The sequence below is a fragment of the Vicia villosa genome, linkage group LG5, assembly GCF_029867415.1.
Source record: "Vicia villosa cultivar HV-30 ecotype Madison, WI linkage group LG5, Vvil1.0, whole genome shotgun sequence".
Classification (NCBI taxonomy): domain Eukaryota; kingdom Viridiplantae; phylum Streptophyta; class Magnoliopsida; order Fabales; family Fabaceae; genus Vicia; species Vicia villosa.
Window position 1 is genome coordinate 14307181 of NC_081184.1, and position 13894 is coordinate 14321074.

Here is a 13894-nt window from a genome sequence, read left to right on the forward strand (position 1 = left end):
GTGGAGAAGGAGTGGAAAGATATTATAGTGGAGGGGCGTGGAGATTTCATTCTTAAGGAGAAACTTCGGATTCTTAAAGGTAGACTTCGGTGGTGGAATAAAATGGTTTTTGGGAAGATAGATTTGGAAATTGAGGAGGGGGTAAGGAGAATGAATGAGGGGTTGGATGAAGAAGATGAAGAGATGGTAGGAGTGGAAAATATCAAGAAGGCTAGTAGCCTTTTTTGGTTGAATTTAAAGATTAAGGAAAATATGCTTATTCAAAAATCAAAGTTAAGGTGGCTTAATGAAGGAGATGCAAATAGTAGGTATTTCCATAGTGTTATGAAAGAAAGAAGGAGGAGAAATCATATTGGTCCTATCAACTCTAATAGTGGCTTGTTGGAAACGGTGGAAGAGGTGACGGAAGAAGTTCGAAATTTCTTTAAATTGAAGTTTGTCGAACCGGAGGTGTCGAGGCCGGTGTTAGATGGGATAGCTTTTAAGGGGTTGGGCATGGCGGAGAGAGATTTTCTCGAGAAGCCTTTCTCGGAGGAGGAGATTAGAGAGGCGGTTTGGAGTTGTGATGGATCGAAGAGCCCGGGTCCGGATGGGTATTCTTTTTATTTTATTAAGAAATGTTGGTCTTTCTTTAAAGATGATTTTGTAAAGTGTTTGGAGGATTTTTTTAGAGGGGCTCATCTTTCCAAATCTATTATTTCCTCTTTTTTGACTTTGGTTCCTAAAGTTGCTAATCCTTTAGGATTGGATGATTATAGACCAATTTGCTTGGTTGGGTGCATCTACAAAATTATCTCTAAAATCTTGGCTTGTAGGTTGAAGAAGGTGTTAGATCCTATTATCTCCAATTGTCAAAGTGCTTTTGTTCCGGGTAGGCAACTTTTAGATGGTGTTTTGGTGGCCAATGAAGTGATGGATTTTGCTCAAAAGGAAGGTAAACCTTGTCTTCTATTTAAAGTTGATTTTGAAAAGGCTTACGATAAAGTCAATTGGAACTTCCTTAGATACATGTTTAGAAGAATGGGGTTTGGTTCCCTTTGGTTGCGGTGGATGGAGGCTTTAGTGTTCACTAGTGACATGTCGGTGTTGGTTAATGGTAGTCCTACAAAGGAGTTTGTAGTGGAGAGGGGCTTAAGACAAGGAGATCCTCTTTCTCCTTTTCTTTTTGTTATTGTAGCGGAAGGTCTTAAGGGTTTGGTTAATAAAGCGGTGGAAAATGGAGATTTTATGGCCTTCAATATTAACGGGAAGTGCAATATTGATATTCTTCAATTTGCGGATGACACTTTGTTGGTAGGCGACGGAAGTTGGAATCATATTCGGGCTATTAAAGCGGTTTTGAGAGGTTTTGAACTTGTTTCGGGTCTCGGAATAAATTATCACAAAAGCAAATTAATTGGTATTAATGTAAATCCTAATTTTTTGGATATTGCTTCTTCTTTTCTTTCTTGTAGGACGGAAGACAAAGGTTTTCTCTTTCTCGGTATTCCTATAGGATCTAATCCTAGGAGGATTGCTTCGTGGAGTAGTCTTGTGTCTAAAATAAAGAAAAGATTGTCTTCATGGAAGGAGAGGTGGCTTAGTTTTGGAGGTAGGATCACTCTTCTCAAATCCGTTTTAAGTAGCCTAGCCATATTCACTTTATCTTTTTACAAAGCCCCGGTCAAAATAATTAAGGAAATTACAAGGATTCAAAGTAATTTTCTTTGGGGTGGTGTAAAGGAGAGTAGAAAGATTCATTGGGTGAGTTGGAAGGATGTTTGTCTTCCGATAGAAAAAGGGGGGCTTGGATTAAGAAGGTTGGGGGAGTTTAATTCGGCGCTTCTTAATAAGTGGCGGTGGAGAATTCTATCGGAAGAAAATGCTTTGTGGTATCTTACCTTGAAGGCTCGGTATGGAGATATTAATTTGAAAGTCATTCTAGGTGAAAAAGGTGGAAATTCTAAGTATTCTAAATCGGTTTGGTGGATGGACATCCTATCTTTAATTCAAGAGGATTCTAAAGATGGTTTTGTCAACAAATCTTCTTTTATTATTGGTAATGGATATGCAACTTCTTTTTGGTCCGCTTCTTGGTTGCCTTGTGGTAGATTGAAGGATGTTTATCCGCACCTTTTTTCTTTGTCTCTTTTGAAGGAAGCATCGGTGGGAAGTATGGGCGGGTGGTGTTCGGGTGAGTGGGAATGGGGAGATTTTGGAATTCCTAATACCAATTCTAATCCTCTTCTTGAAGATTTATATTCTCTACGGAATCGTCTTCAAACGATCTCTCCTAATGTGGATTCTAAAGATAAAGTATTGTGGAAGGAGGGGGAGGAGCAAGCTTTTTCGGTGAAAGATTGTTATCTTTTTCTTAGTTCACCTTGCATTCCTTATGGTCCGGTTAACGTTCATGACAAGGCTTTTGTCGAAATTTGGAAGATGTTAATTCCTCATAACATTAAAGCTTTCGGGTGGAGATGTTTTATTGAGAGGCTTCCAACAAGAGACTTGCTCTCCCATCGAGGTATTATTAATAATAATGGTGATGTTTCTTGTGTATTTTGTAGTTTATCTCCCGAATCTTCGTCCCATTCTTTGTTGCATTGTCATGTTACCGGTTTGATTTGGAAGGAAGTGGCGGATTGGATTGAATTTGTGGATTATAAAGGAGGAAGTTTCTTAGAGAGCTTTACTAAGTGGTGTTATTTTTGCAAAAGTAAGGGGGTTAAAAAGGGTAAAGAGGGTAGCATTTGGTTGGCAATTGTTTGGAGCTTGTGGATTCTTAGGAATAGCATTATTTTTAAAGAGGAAGGTTGGGATGTTTTGGAAGTGGTTGGTAATATTAAAGCCATGGTTTGGAGGTGGTCTTTCATAGGAAATATTACACATACCAATTGTAACTTTTATGAGTTTTGTAAAAACCCTCTATTTTACATTTCGTAGGTTTCATTTGGTGTGTAATTTTTCTTCTCCGATTTGTATCATCGGCTCCTTTTGTAACCGGGTTTGAGAATTTCTATTCTCTTTTCAATGAAACTTGCTTACAAAAAAAAAAAAAAATCCGCTAAAAGGAATTTTGAAACTGCTTGTCTGCAATTTTAATTTAAACTGAAAATATATGCAAACTACACTATCTCTGAAAGAGGTCTGAATGATACATCCATAGGAAAGACACAAACTGTTTCAATATTAGTTCCAAACAGAACCAATCCACAATACAGTCAACACAACATCATTACTAAAAAATAAAAGTACTAAATCATATATAGTTAATAATTTGTATTGCACCTCTTTGATGAATAAAACTAAACATAACATTAATCCATAGGACTGTTAAAGTAAAATATAATAATCAATAAAACATGAATTTCTTCTCTAAACTTAGCACTCTATTTCTAATTTAATCTTAAAACAAAATATGTAAATTGTAATCATTCAAAAGCCCATTGATTTTCGCGACGAATTTCCTCCTCTTCCTCCTTAGTGAAGTCATTCTTAATGTTGAAAGTCTTGCGAATCTCCTCCGGTGTCTTACCCTTTATCATGTCCGCCACAGTTTTACATGTAAGATCCAACAGACTCTTGATGTCCAAGTAGTTTGCAGCCAAGATGAGATCAAAGAGTGTCTGTTGATCAACCTTGACAAATTCAGCATCCCAGTTCTTGATTTCATCCTCGTCAACCGATCTTCCATCAGAATTCGCAGCATCCACGTGCTTATTGCAGTATTCAATCACCTTGGCCAAAATCTTGCTTGTTACATTTGGAAGAGGGATTCCGGTTTCATCAGCACAATCATCCTCAATCATATGCTTGATAGTTTGTGATTCCAACGCCACTGCTTCGTCTATTACAAAAATATCACCATCACTACTCTTGAGATTGATCTTCTTTGCTGATGTTGATGCCATGACTGTATTCTGTTTTCTTAGCTTTTTCTATAGAGATAAAACCCTAACCCTAAAACCTTAACCCTCTTTAGAGCTAGAAAATTGAGAGTGAGCTGAGTTTAGAAAAACAAAGGGTCTGAGTAGTATTTATAGGACAAATAGAGGTTCAATCGTACCTAACAAATTTTATTTATGGATTCAAATTTGATTTGATTTGATTTTTGAATAAAAAAGATTTATTTTTTTCAAAATATTTAAAAGAATTGCTACCCCGTAGATATTTGCTTTTCTGTTACATAGTTAACAAATAAATAAGAAATGCTAAATAATTAATCTAAAAGTAATGAAACAAATTCAATTTATAACTTTTATGAAAATTCTCAGACATTATTAGATAATTTACTTTAATTTTGTTAAAAAAATCAAGAATAGCGAAATAATTAATATTAGATATGTCATATTTAAATATACTATATTTAATCTATATAATAAGACTATCATTGCAAATCATATTTTTTTAAAAGTAATTAATATTACCATTTTAAAATTTTGAATAATAATTTTTAAATATTTTAAGTTCTATAAATTAATTATTAATTTAATAATTCAATGTAAAACTTATTTTTTAATATTTAAATTAGATTTTACCTAAATAATTAATTATTTAATTATATTTATTATAACTTATTGATTTCTAACCTAATTCAAATTCAAAATATAATTTTTACTATAAAAAATAGATATAATTAGTTTTATAATAAATTTATCTTCGCTTATAACTATGTTCTAGTAAGAAGGCTATTAAGAATGAAATGCCATCCGAAAATCTTGACCTTTCCGAGAACCTTCGCTTTTCATATGTTATTAATCACCTAAATTTTATCATTGTCCAACAAAGTTCCATCAAGCCTCACAGCGTACAAACTTTGATAAAAGTTCCTCATTGTTATCCTGATTATGCCACTAGATAACCGAATCACTGCATTCTACACAGGAGAAGAATTAGCAAGAAAAAACAGCTCATTCCACTCATCTGATAGAGCCCCCAAAAAGTCCCCAGAATCCATACCTTCCAATGACCATTCTCCCATAATCCTAAATCTACCACATTCTATTCCTTCGACGAACACCCCTCAAACAGATTCAGAAACAGACCTATAAGAGTAAAATTACCTGCTCAGCAGTGATTCCAAAAATCAAACATATGGCCAAACCCAAATTTGTATGATAAGGAGCTAAAAACCAAGATTGACCAATTAATTTACTCCTGCACACCTCCCTCACGTCTCGCCACCACAACAAAAAAAATTAACCTTATTCACCGCCACCTCATCCTAAAGACAATTCATTCCCTCACCATACTTGAATTCCAAAAGATCAGACCAAATTGCGTCTCGCTCCGGCATGCACCTCCAACCCTATTTGTAATGTAGACAATTCTAAAATTGATAACAAGTGAGCACTGAAGAGAACGGCCACCAATCCTCCATAAATCATCCTTCCACCTGAATGATTAAATTGATCTACTAGTTGGGAACAAGCAAACAAAAAACTATTGGTTAGAAACTAAACAACACATTTATTAAGAGAAAAATAATAGAGTTTGTATTTATTATCATCAAAGTTGTTGGTAGTTGATTAATTGATAGTTTGTATAAGATTGTTTTAGAAAATTGTTTAGAAAGAAGACAATGTCATTGATTTTTTGGATGGTCAATTTCAAAGTTCTGATTTCCTATTTATAGGCTTTAGTCACTAACCTCTCGATAGTGATGAATGTTTATACATTATTTTAGTTCTTTCTAGATGTTTCATGATAGTTTAGTATCATGATTGTTCGAGGTTCTTCTATCATTTCCTTACACTTATAGTTTTAGGTTCTTCTACCATATAAATTATAGTTCTAGGCTCTTTTACCATTTTTTTCCACTTTATATTTAAGAATATTTTAAAAATTTATAGCAATTTCAACACTCCTCCTTAATGCAAATTTCTGTGACTCCAAGTGTAACATGTAGCTCTTAAAATTTTGATCTCGGCAACGCCTTCGTGAATATGTTTACAATTTGATCTTCTATCACTACAACGCGGAAGGGCTTTAAAAGCGCTTATTTTGGGCTACTAAAGCGCTGCCAAAGCCTGCGCTGCCGTAGGTAACGAAGGCGCTTTTGAAAGCGCTCTAGTAGCCACCCCTATAAGAGCGCTTTTTCCAGAAAAGCACACTGGTAGCCCCTCCTATAAGAGCGCTTTTCTGGAAAAAGAGCTCTGGTAGCTCCCCTATAAGAGCGCTTTTCCAAAAGCGCTTTCGTAGGTTGCATTTTTTTATTTTTTATGCTTTTTTTTAAACTTAGGCATCGCTTTTAGTAATAAAGCGCTTTAGTAGGTGGCCCTTTAAGAGCGTTTTTTAGAAGCGTTGTCGTTGCTAAATGAGGTATTTTAAAGTGCAACCTGTAATTTAAGCCTCCCAGTTCGACTAGTAATATTTTCGACCTGTAATATATTTTCAACCAGTAATATTTTCGACCTCTAATATATTTTCAACCTGTAATATTTTTGACCTGTAATATATTTTCGAAGATATATTTTCAACCATAGGTAGGACAATATATATACTAAGATAATACCATTATAATATCCAAAATTATATATATACATCATTATAGTTCCTGTCAAACAAACTAAATCATGTAAAGTATGATATATATACAGAAAGTTTCACATGTAACTAACTCATGTCAAACAAACTAAATCAGTAACATCAACAATATTATACTTCAAATATTGGCAACAGTATGAACAAAGTTAGTAACCATCCTAGAGTACTATAATATTTTACTTCAAAAGTTTGATCGTTTCCCGGCCTGGTCCTGCAAAGTATGAACAGAGCAACACGGTCAATTAAAGGCTCAACAACAACAAAAACAAACATGAACCAACATCCACCAAAGAAACTCAAACACAAAGTCATTATCAAAATAATGTATTCATAAAACTGTTCACACAATAATGCATTCATACCTACATGAATAGCTGATGAATATAAAACTGACACAAATCCTCTTTGATTTCTTCCAACTTAAGTCTCGTGTAAGAAGCAGCATAGAAGTCGTCAAAGTACTACAGAACAAAAACATAATATGAATGATTTAGTTAAATGTAATAAATTATAAGAAATTATCTTAAGTTATAAATTCATACCGTGTTTGGAATCTCTAATTGATTCGCTTGAATGATTTCTTTCATAAACCTCAAAACATAGTATCCGCAATCTGAACTGTTTCGCTGTATCGGACACTACATAGAAAAACAAATAAGATTTTATAGTTGTCTTGTTTTATCAAGTAGCCTAAATATTATAAGCAAAATTGTGAAAATTAATGTACCTGCACTTTGATCCAAGTAATGTTGTTTGATTTAGTCCGGGATACGTGTGCGTCTCGTTGACTTCGGAACACTTGTATTGATCTAACAAAAATATAAAAGCATATATTTAGATCAATCTCACAAATAATTAAATATATAAATATACATGAATATTTAGAACAATCTCACTTACTTATCAATCATTGTCTTCATAGCTGAATAATTGGTCCACTCACCATCTACCGAATTCAGAAAATATACCACTTCTCTTATAGGGTTGATAGGAAGCAACAACCAGTGTGCTCTTATAGGGTTTGATCTCTTTCATTGCTTCAGCTTCTCTAATACTTGATTGTTGTGTGTTTAGTTTTGCTGTGACTTGTGATGCACAAGATTTTTCGCCATTGTGTTTGCTGATTTGTTGTCGCAGTTGATTTTAGTAAGCTCATCTTGTTTTTCTCCCATGTCTTCAAGTATTCTACAAAGTCATATAGTTTGACTCGTTGCTTCAACAACTTCCACGTACTCTGCTTCTGCAGTGGATTGTGCAACTGTAGTTTGCTTCTTCGATGACCAAGATAAATTCCTAATCATATTGAGAAAGTATAGTCAAAAGTGCTCGTCATGTCACCTTTCGAACCTGCCCAATCACTATCATAGTAGCCAAGTAATCTTGGGTTAGTTTTGGTAGTGATCCATATACCGAACTCTTTTGTTCCTTGTAGATACCTCAAAAAGTGTATTTAACTTGGATTTTGAATGAATTTCGATAGAAGACTTGTAACATACATTATGTCTGGTCGTGTAGCTGTTGAATATGAAAGGCTTCCAATTAGACTTCTTTATCCAGATGCATTAAGTTTTGGTGTTTCATCATTCTTCTATTGTTTCTCATTTATTATGAGTGAAATATCAACATATTTGCAATTGTGCATCTTAAATTTCTTAAGTCTTCTATGTATTTCTTTTGCAAGATGAATATTGTAACACCCTAATTTTTCCTAAATAATATTTAAATAAACATCACAGTAATTTTAAAACTTCACCCAACTAGAATGTCACAATCATACAAACAAAAACTTGCTCATGGTATAGTAATATGTAACACATACTCCCTCCATCGCAAAATATAAGAGAGAGAAAAAACACACTTATTAAGAAAAGTATAAACATAATCATTTAACTTGCGGGTTTAATGAAATAAAGTGCTTAGAAAGATATAAAAATAAATCTGATTGGTTGTTAGTTATAGAAAATATGAGAGAGAATCTAAACCAAATGCACATGCTCAGCTAATCGTTTCCGGTGAGAATCAGCTGGAACTACTCGTCCAGTCCGTAGCTGGGAAGACTCTGCCTCAGTAACCTGGCCTAGCTCGAGTTGCAGCTCTATCTGTGGTCATGCCTACAATGGTATCGTCCTTTCCCCTGATCTTCATTGTAAAATGAAAAAAATAACAAATCAGTGAACTACTGCCAATTTCAAATTTTCCTTCATATCACCAAAAATTCTGAAATTTCCTATACAATTTTCAATATTTAACTATCGGAAATTGTAAAATTCACAATAAAATTCCAATTTTTTGAACTACCGAAAATTCTAAAATTTCCGGTATCATGCTATGAATAAATACTGAAATTTCTGAAATTCACGATAAAAGTACTGGAATTTCTGAAATTTTTGCTAAAAATCTAAAGGATTGTACCGCAAATTTTGAAATTTTTGGTGAAAACCTTACTTTTCGCAGGATTTTCGGTAAAAGTGTGAAATTTCCGATATCGCTATATAGATTTTAGAATTTGCAAAATTTGAGTGGATTTTGAAAACTAGTTAAAAATTTCACAAAATTAATAGTCAATTGATTGAGCTTATGGAGATGCCATGTCTAAATGGCGTAGCACATTAAATCGTCGGTACTAGTACTATATACTAGTCGTAATAAAGACTATTTTGAAACCTCATTATTTATTCAGATGTTAATGTATATAGGTCTGATTGAGCTTATTTATTCTTAAACATTCACCTTCTTTTATTACTATTTTGAATCTTTTTTAAATTGCATAGGTCTGATTGTAGAGATCGGAGCTACTAAGATTCGTACTATGATGATTGAATTCGGAATCATAATAGCCCTACATTCTTTCGGTCTCTGCATTGAACTTGAATCATTCAATGATAACAATATACACAATATGCGAAAGAGAAAATGATAGAATCTGAAAATATACACAAACTATTCAATATTAATTCCAAATAGAACCAATGCACAAAACAATCCACACAACATGGATATAAATATCAGAGAAACATTAAATCAGACTGAAAAATATAAATATAATTCTGAAAGAAAAACAAATACTAAGCATATATATGAAAGCTTATCACTCTATGTCTAATGAAATCTTCAAAGTAAATATGTAATCATTCAAAAGCCCATTGATTTTCGAGGCGAACTGCTTCCTCTTCCTCTTTTGTGAAGTCATTCTCAATATTAAACATCTTGCGGATCTCCTCAATACTCTTATCGACCATCATGTCTGCAGTAGCCTGGCATGTAAGATCTAACAGACTCTTGATGTCCAAATAGTTTGCAGCCAATATGAGTTCAAACAGTGTGACTTGATCAACCTTGACGAATTCAGCATCCCAAGCCTTGAGACCATTATCTTTAGCAGGTTTTTCTTCAGAATTTTCTTCAGAATTCTTAGCCTCAACATGCTTCTTGCAGTACTCAATCACCGTTGCCAGAATCTTGCTGGTCACATTTGGGAGAGGGATTCCGGTTTCATCGGCGCAATCATCCTCGATCATATGCTTGATCATTTGTGATTCCAACGCTACTGCTTCGTCCACTTCAAAAATATCACCATCACGACTCTTGAGATTGATCTTCTTTGTTGATGCCATGATTGAACTTTGATTCTCACTACAAGAAACAAGCTCCCTAGCTGCATAATATAGTGACGTGATTATCACGTGTTAGAATAATGGCTGTTGCGACGTGATAATCACGTCACTACATATTATATTAATAAAGTATTACAAGTTACATATTAAATGGGTGTGTCAGCATATTTAATTTAAAAAAAAAAATAGTGGCATTATCATCACGTCGCTACTTGAAAAAATAAAATAAAATAAAAATGGGCGGTGGATTTCAAATGGGGGGAGTTTAAAAATTTTGAAATTCAAACTAGAGACATGATATTCACGTCGCTAATAAAGTAGCCTGACTCAGTCAGACATTGTGCAGTCTGTTGTTGACCGTTGGCTGACTAGCGACGTGTATTCCACGTGTGAAACTAGCGACGTGAAATACACGCCTCTGATTGGCAGACATTTGCAGCGTTTTGCAGAGCAGGTGACCGTTGGCAAACTAGCGACGTGATTTGCATTTGGCAAATTAGCGACGTTGCAAGCATGTCGCTACATTTATTATATGTTTCCCAGACCAGCTTCGTTCCTCACCATTATCTCTCATAACTCTTCTTCATTCTCTCAAACTCACCATCTCTCAAACCCATTTTCATTTCTCTTCTTCATTTTTCTTCTTCATTTCTCTTCAACTCTTCTTCCCCAATCTCTTCCCCAATTTAATTTCAATTGCAAGGTATATTTCAAAACCATTTTAATTTCTTATTTCATTTTATAAAATATGTTATGCTCTAATTTTGTTCTTAACAAAAATCTGTTTTTTGTAGGTATTATTTGTGTTTGAAGGAGCTTCCAAGGAAACATTAGAAGAAATAATAGAGGAAGATAGAGGTATTTTTAGCATTTATATTTTATTTAATGTGTTATTAGGTATAGTTTTTGTATTTGTAGGTATAATTTATTCTGTTATACACTTTAATGTTTTATTAAATCTAGTATATATTTTATTGAAATCTGTTATATATAATTTTTAGATATTATATTAAATCTGTTATATCTATTATGTATAATTTTTATAATAAAATCCGTTATATCTATTAAATCTGTTATATATAATTTTATTGAAAAAAAATTATTAGTTTTAATAAGATAATATACATGCATGTTATATCTATTATATATATATTTTATTGAAAAAAAGAATATTAGTTTTAATAAAAACAGATTATATATAGATATTTATATTATTAGAAACATATTATAAATGTTATTAAAAATAAGTTTAAAAAAGTATATGTAAAAAACAGAATGTAAATATGTATAAAAAGTGAAATGTTTTTAAATGTTATAAATGTTATACTAGATTTTAAACATATTATAAATGTTATTAAAAATAAGTTTAAAAAATTATATATAAAAAACAGAATATAAAAAATTATATATAAAAAACAGAATATAGATATATATTATTAAAAACAGATTTTTAAAAAATTATAAATAAAAAACAGAATATTATATGTATAAAAAGTATTTATATTAAAAAAGTGAAATGTAAAAGGTATTATTTGTGTTTAAATAAAAAATAGAATATTTTATTTGTTACTTTTTTTTTGTTAAAAAGTATTTATATTTAAAAAGTGAAATGTTTTTTAAATAAAAGGTATTTATATTTAAATAAAAAATAGAATATTTATTTGTTACTTTTTTTTTGTTAAAAAGTATTTATATTTAAAAAGTGAAATGTTTTTTATAATAATTTTTTATAGTTTTTTTATAGTAAATAATAAATTTGATTGATAATTATTAAAAATATATAAAAATAAATATGTATTAAAAAATTTGATTGATAAACAGATATGTTTTTTATAATAATTTTTTATGTTGAAATATTTTTAAAATTGTGTTATATATAATTTTACTTTAAAAATTGTCTATATGTATTAAAAAATTGATGTAGAAAACACCATTGTATAGAAAAAAACAATGTGATGTAGTATTTTTTTTAATATAACTTCTTTTAAAATGATATTGTTTTAAAATTTGTTTAGTTACATGATGTGATGTAGTAGGTTGAATGATTTAATATAGTTAAATTATAATTATAGTTACTAAAAAGATAATGATTGAATATGTGCAGTATGGAATATTATTTGTACTATCGTAGTTGGATGTACGATAGATTGTATCCAGGAAGAAGTGGACTTAAACCCAATTTTATAGAAGGAGTTAATGGGTTTATAAAGTGGGCGTTTGCTCAGGAATGTTGTCGAAGCGAAGGGGGAGTTAGGTGCCCTTGTCTTAAATGTGACTGTAGATGTATAATTAGTGACCCAGAGGAAGTAGAACGTCATTTGTATAGAAGAGGTTTCATTGAAAATTATTGGGTTTGGACGTCTAATGGTGAACAACTGCCGATGAATGTGCCAGAGACTAGCAATACGCATGCTTCAAGCAGTCGTCCGACTATGGAATACGAGGAAAATTTTAATCTGATTGGTGACATGGTTGAGGATGCTTTCGGTGTGAACGTGACCTATGATCAACCTGAAGATTTTGATGGGGAAGAGTTGCCGAATGAGGAAGCACAAAGATTTTATCAGTTGTTGAATGAGATGAATATACCGTTGTTTGAGGGGTCGTCAGATTCAAAGTTATCAATGTGTGTGAGATTATTGGCTGCCAAGGCAAATTGGAATGTCCCTGATAGGTGTTTGGAATTCTTCATAAAAATGATGTTGGACTCAACTGCAACGAAAGACAACTTGCCTAAAACTTTTTATGAAGCAAAGAAGTTAGTGTCGAGGTTGGGTTTAAGTGCAAGAAAAATTGATTGTTGCACTAATGGTTGCATGTTGTTTTATGACAATGAGTTTGGTACTAATGATGGATTGTTGGAGGAATGTAAGTTCTGTGAAAGTCCAAGATATCAAGTCCAAAGTAAAGCCATTAACCGTCAACAAACACGTGTAGCAGTGAGGTCCATGTTTTATCTCCCGATTATACCAAGGTTAAAAAGAATGTTTGCTTCAATGCATAGTGCAAGTCATATGACGTGGCATCATACAAACAAAACAATTCCAGGCACTATGCGACATCCATCTGATGGCGAGGCATGGAAGCACTTTGATCGGATGCATCCTGATTTTGCCGCAGAACCTAGAAATGTCAGGCTGGGATTATGCTCTGATGGATTTACTCCGTATGTCCAAGGGTCGGGAACTGCATATTCTTGTTGGCCAGTTATTGTAACCCCTTACAACCTCCCTCCCGAGATGTGCATGACAAAACCATACATGTTTCTGACATGTATCATTCCAGGCCCGTCGAGTCCAAAAGCTGGAATTGATGTCTACTTACAACCTTTAATTGATGATTTGAAAAGGTTGTGGATTGGAGAATGCACTTATGATATATCCCGTAAACAAAATTTTACTTTGCGAGCTGCCTTAATGTGGACAATTAATGACTTTCCAGCATATGGCATGTTGTCTGGTTGGGGTACGCATGGAAAAATGGGTTGTCCGCATTGCATGGAACACACTAAGGCTTTTACGTTGGATAAAGGGAAAAAGAGCTCATGGTTTGACTGTCACCGCCGATTTCTACCAAGAAATCATACCTATAGAAAAAACAAGACGGATTTCAAAAAAGACGAAGTGGTAAGAGATCATCCTCCACCTCGATTGTCACCAGGTGCTGTATGGGAACAAGTTTGTGATTTTCCAAAATTCACAGATATTGGTAAAGCATTTAGAATTCCAGGATACGGGGTCGACCATAATTGG

General features: G+C 33.0%; 2 protein-coding genes across 3 annotated transcripts; both read right to left on the reverse strand.

Moving 5' to 3' along the window:
- Positions 1-3413: 3413 nt before the first annotated feature.
- Positions 3414-3893, reverse strand: LOC131606314 (SKP1-like protein 1A). Of its 2 annotated transcripts, XM_058878562.1 has the most exons (2): positions 3520-3893; positions 3414-3438 (listed from the first exon to the last, which is right to left on the reverse strand). In XM_058878562.1, exons 1-2 carry the CDS (start codon positions 3891-3893, stop codon positions 3414-3416), a joined length of 399 nt encoding a protein of 132 aa, XP_058734545.1. The 2 variants fall into 2 exon arrangements, with proteins under 2 accessions (XP_058734545.1, XP_058734544.1); XM_058878561.1 differs by having other exon boundaries at positions 3414-3893.
- A 5622-nt stretch (positions 3894-9515) lies between these two features.
- LOC131606315 (SKP1-like protein 1A) lies at positions 9516-10145 on the reverse strand. The gene has a single exon (XM_058878563.1). It carries the CDS (start codon positions 10140-10142, stop codon positions 9657-9659), a length of 486 nt encoding a protein of 161 aa, XP_058734546.1. The 5' UTR covers positions 10143-10145; the 3' UTR covers positions 9516-9656.
- Positions 10146-13894: the final 3749 nt, after the last annotated feature.

Bases quoted from the DNA above. Each gene is read 5' to 3' on its own strand.
- LOC131606314 (XM_058878561.1), bottom strand. From the start codon at position 3,893: ATGGCATCAACATCAGCAAAGAAGATCAATCTCAAGAGTAGTGATGGT.
- LOC131606315 (XM_058878563.1), bottom strand. From the start codon at position 10,142: ATGGCATCAACAAAGAAGATCAATCTCAAGAGTCGTGATGGTGATATT.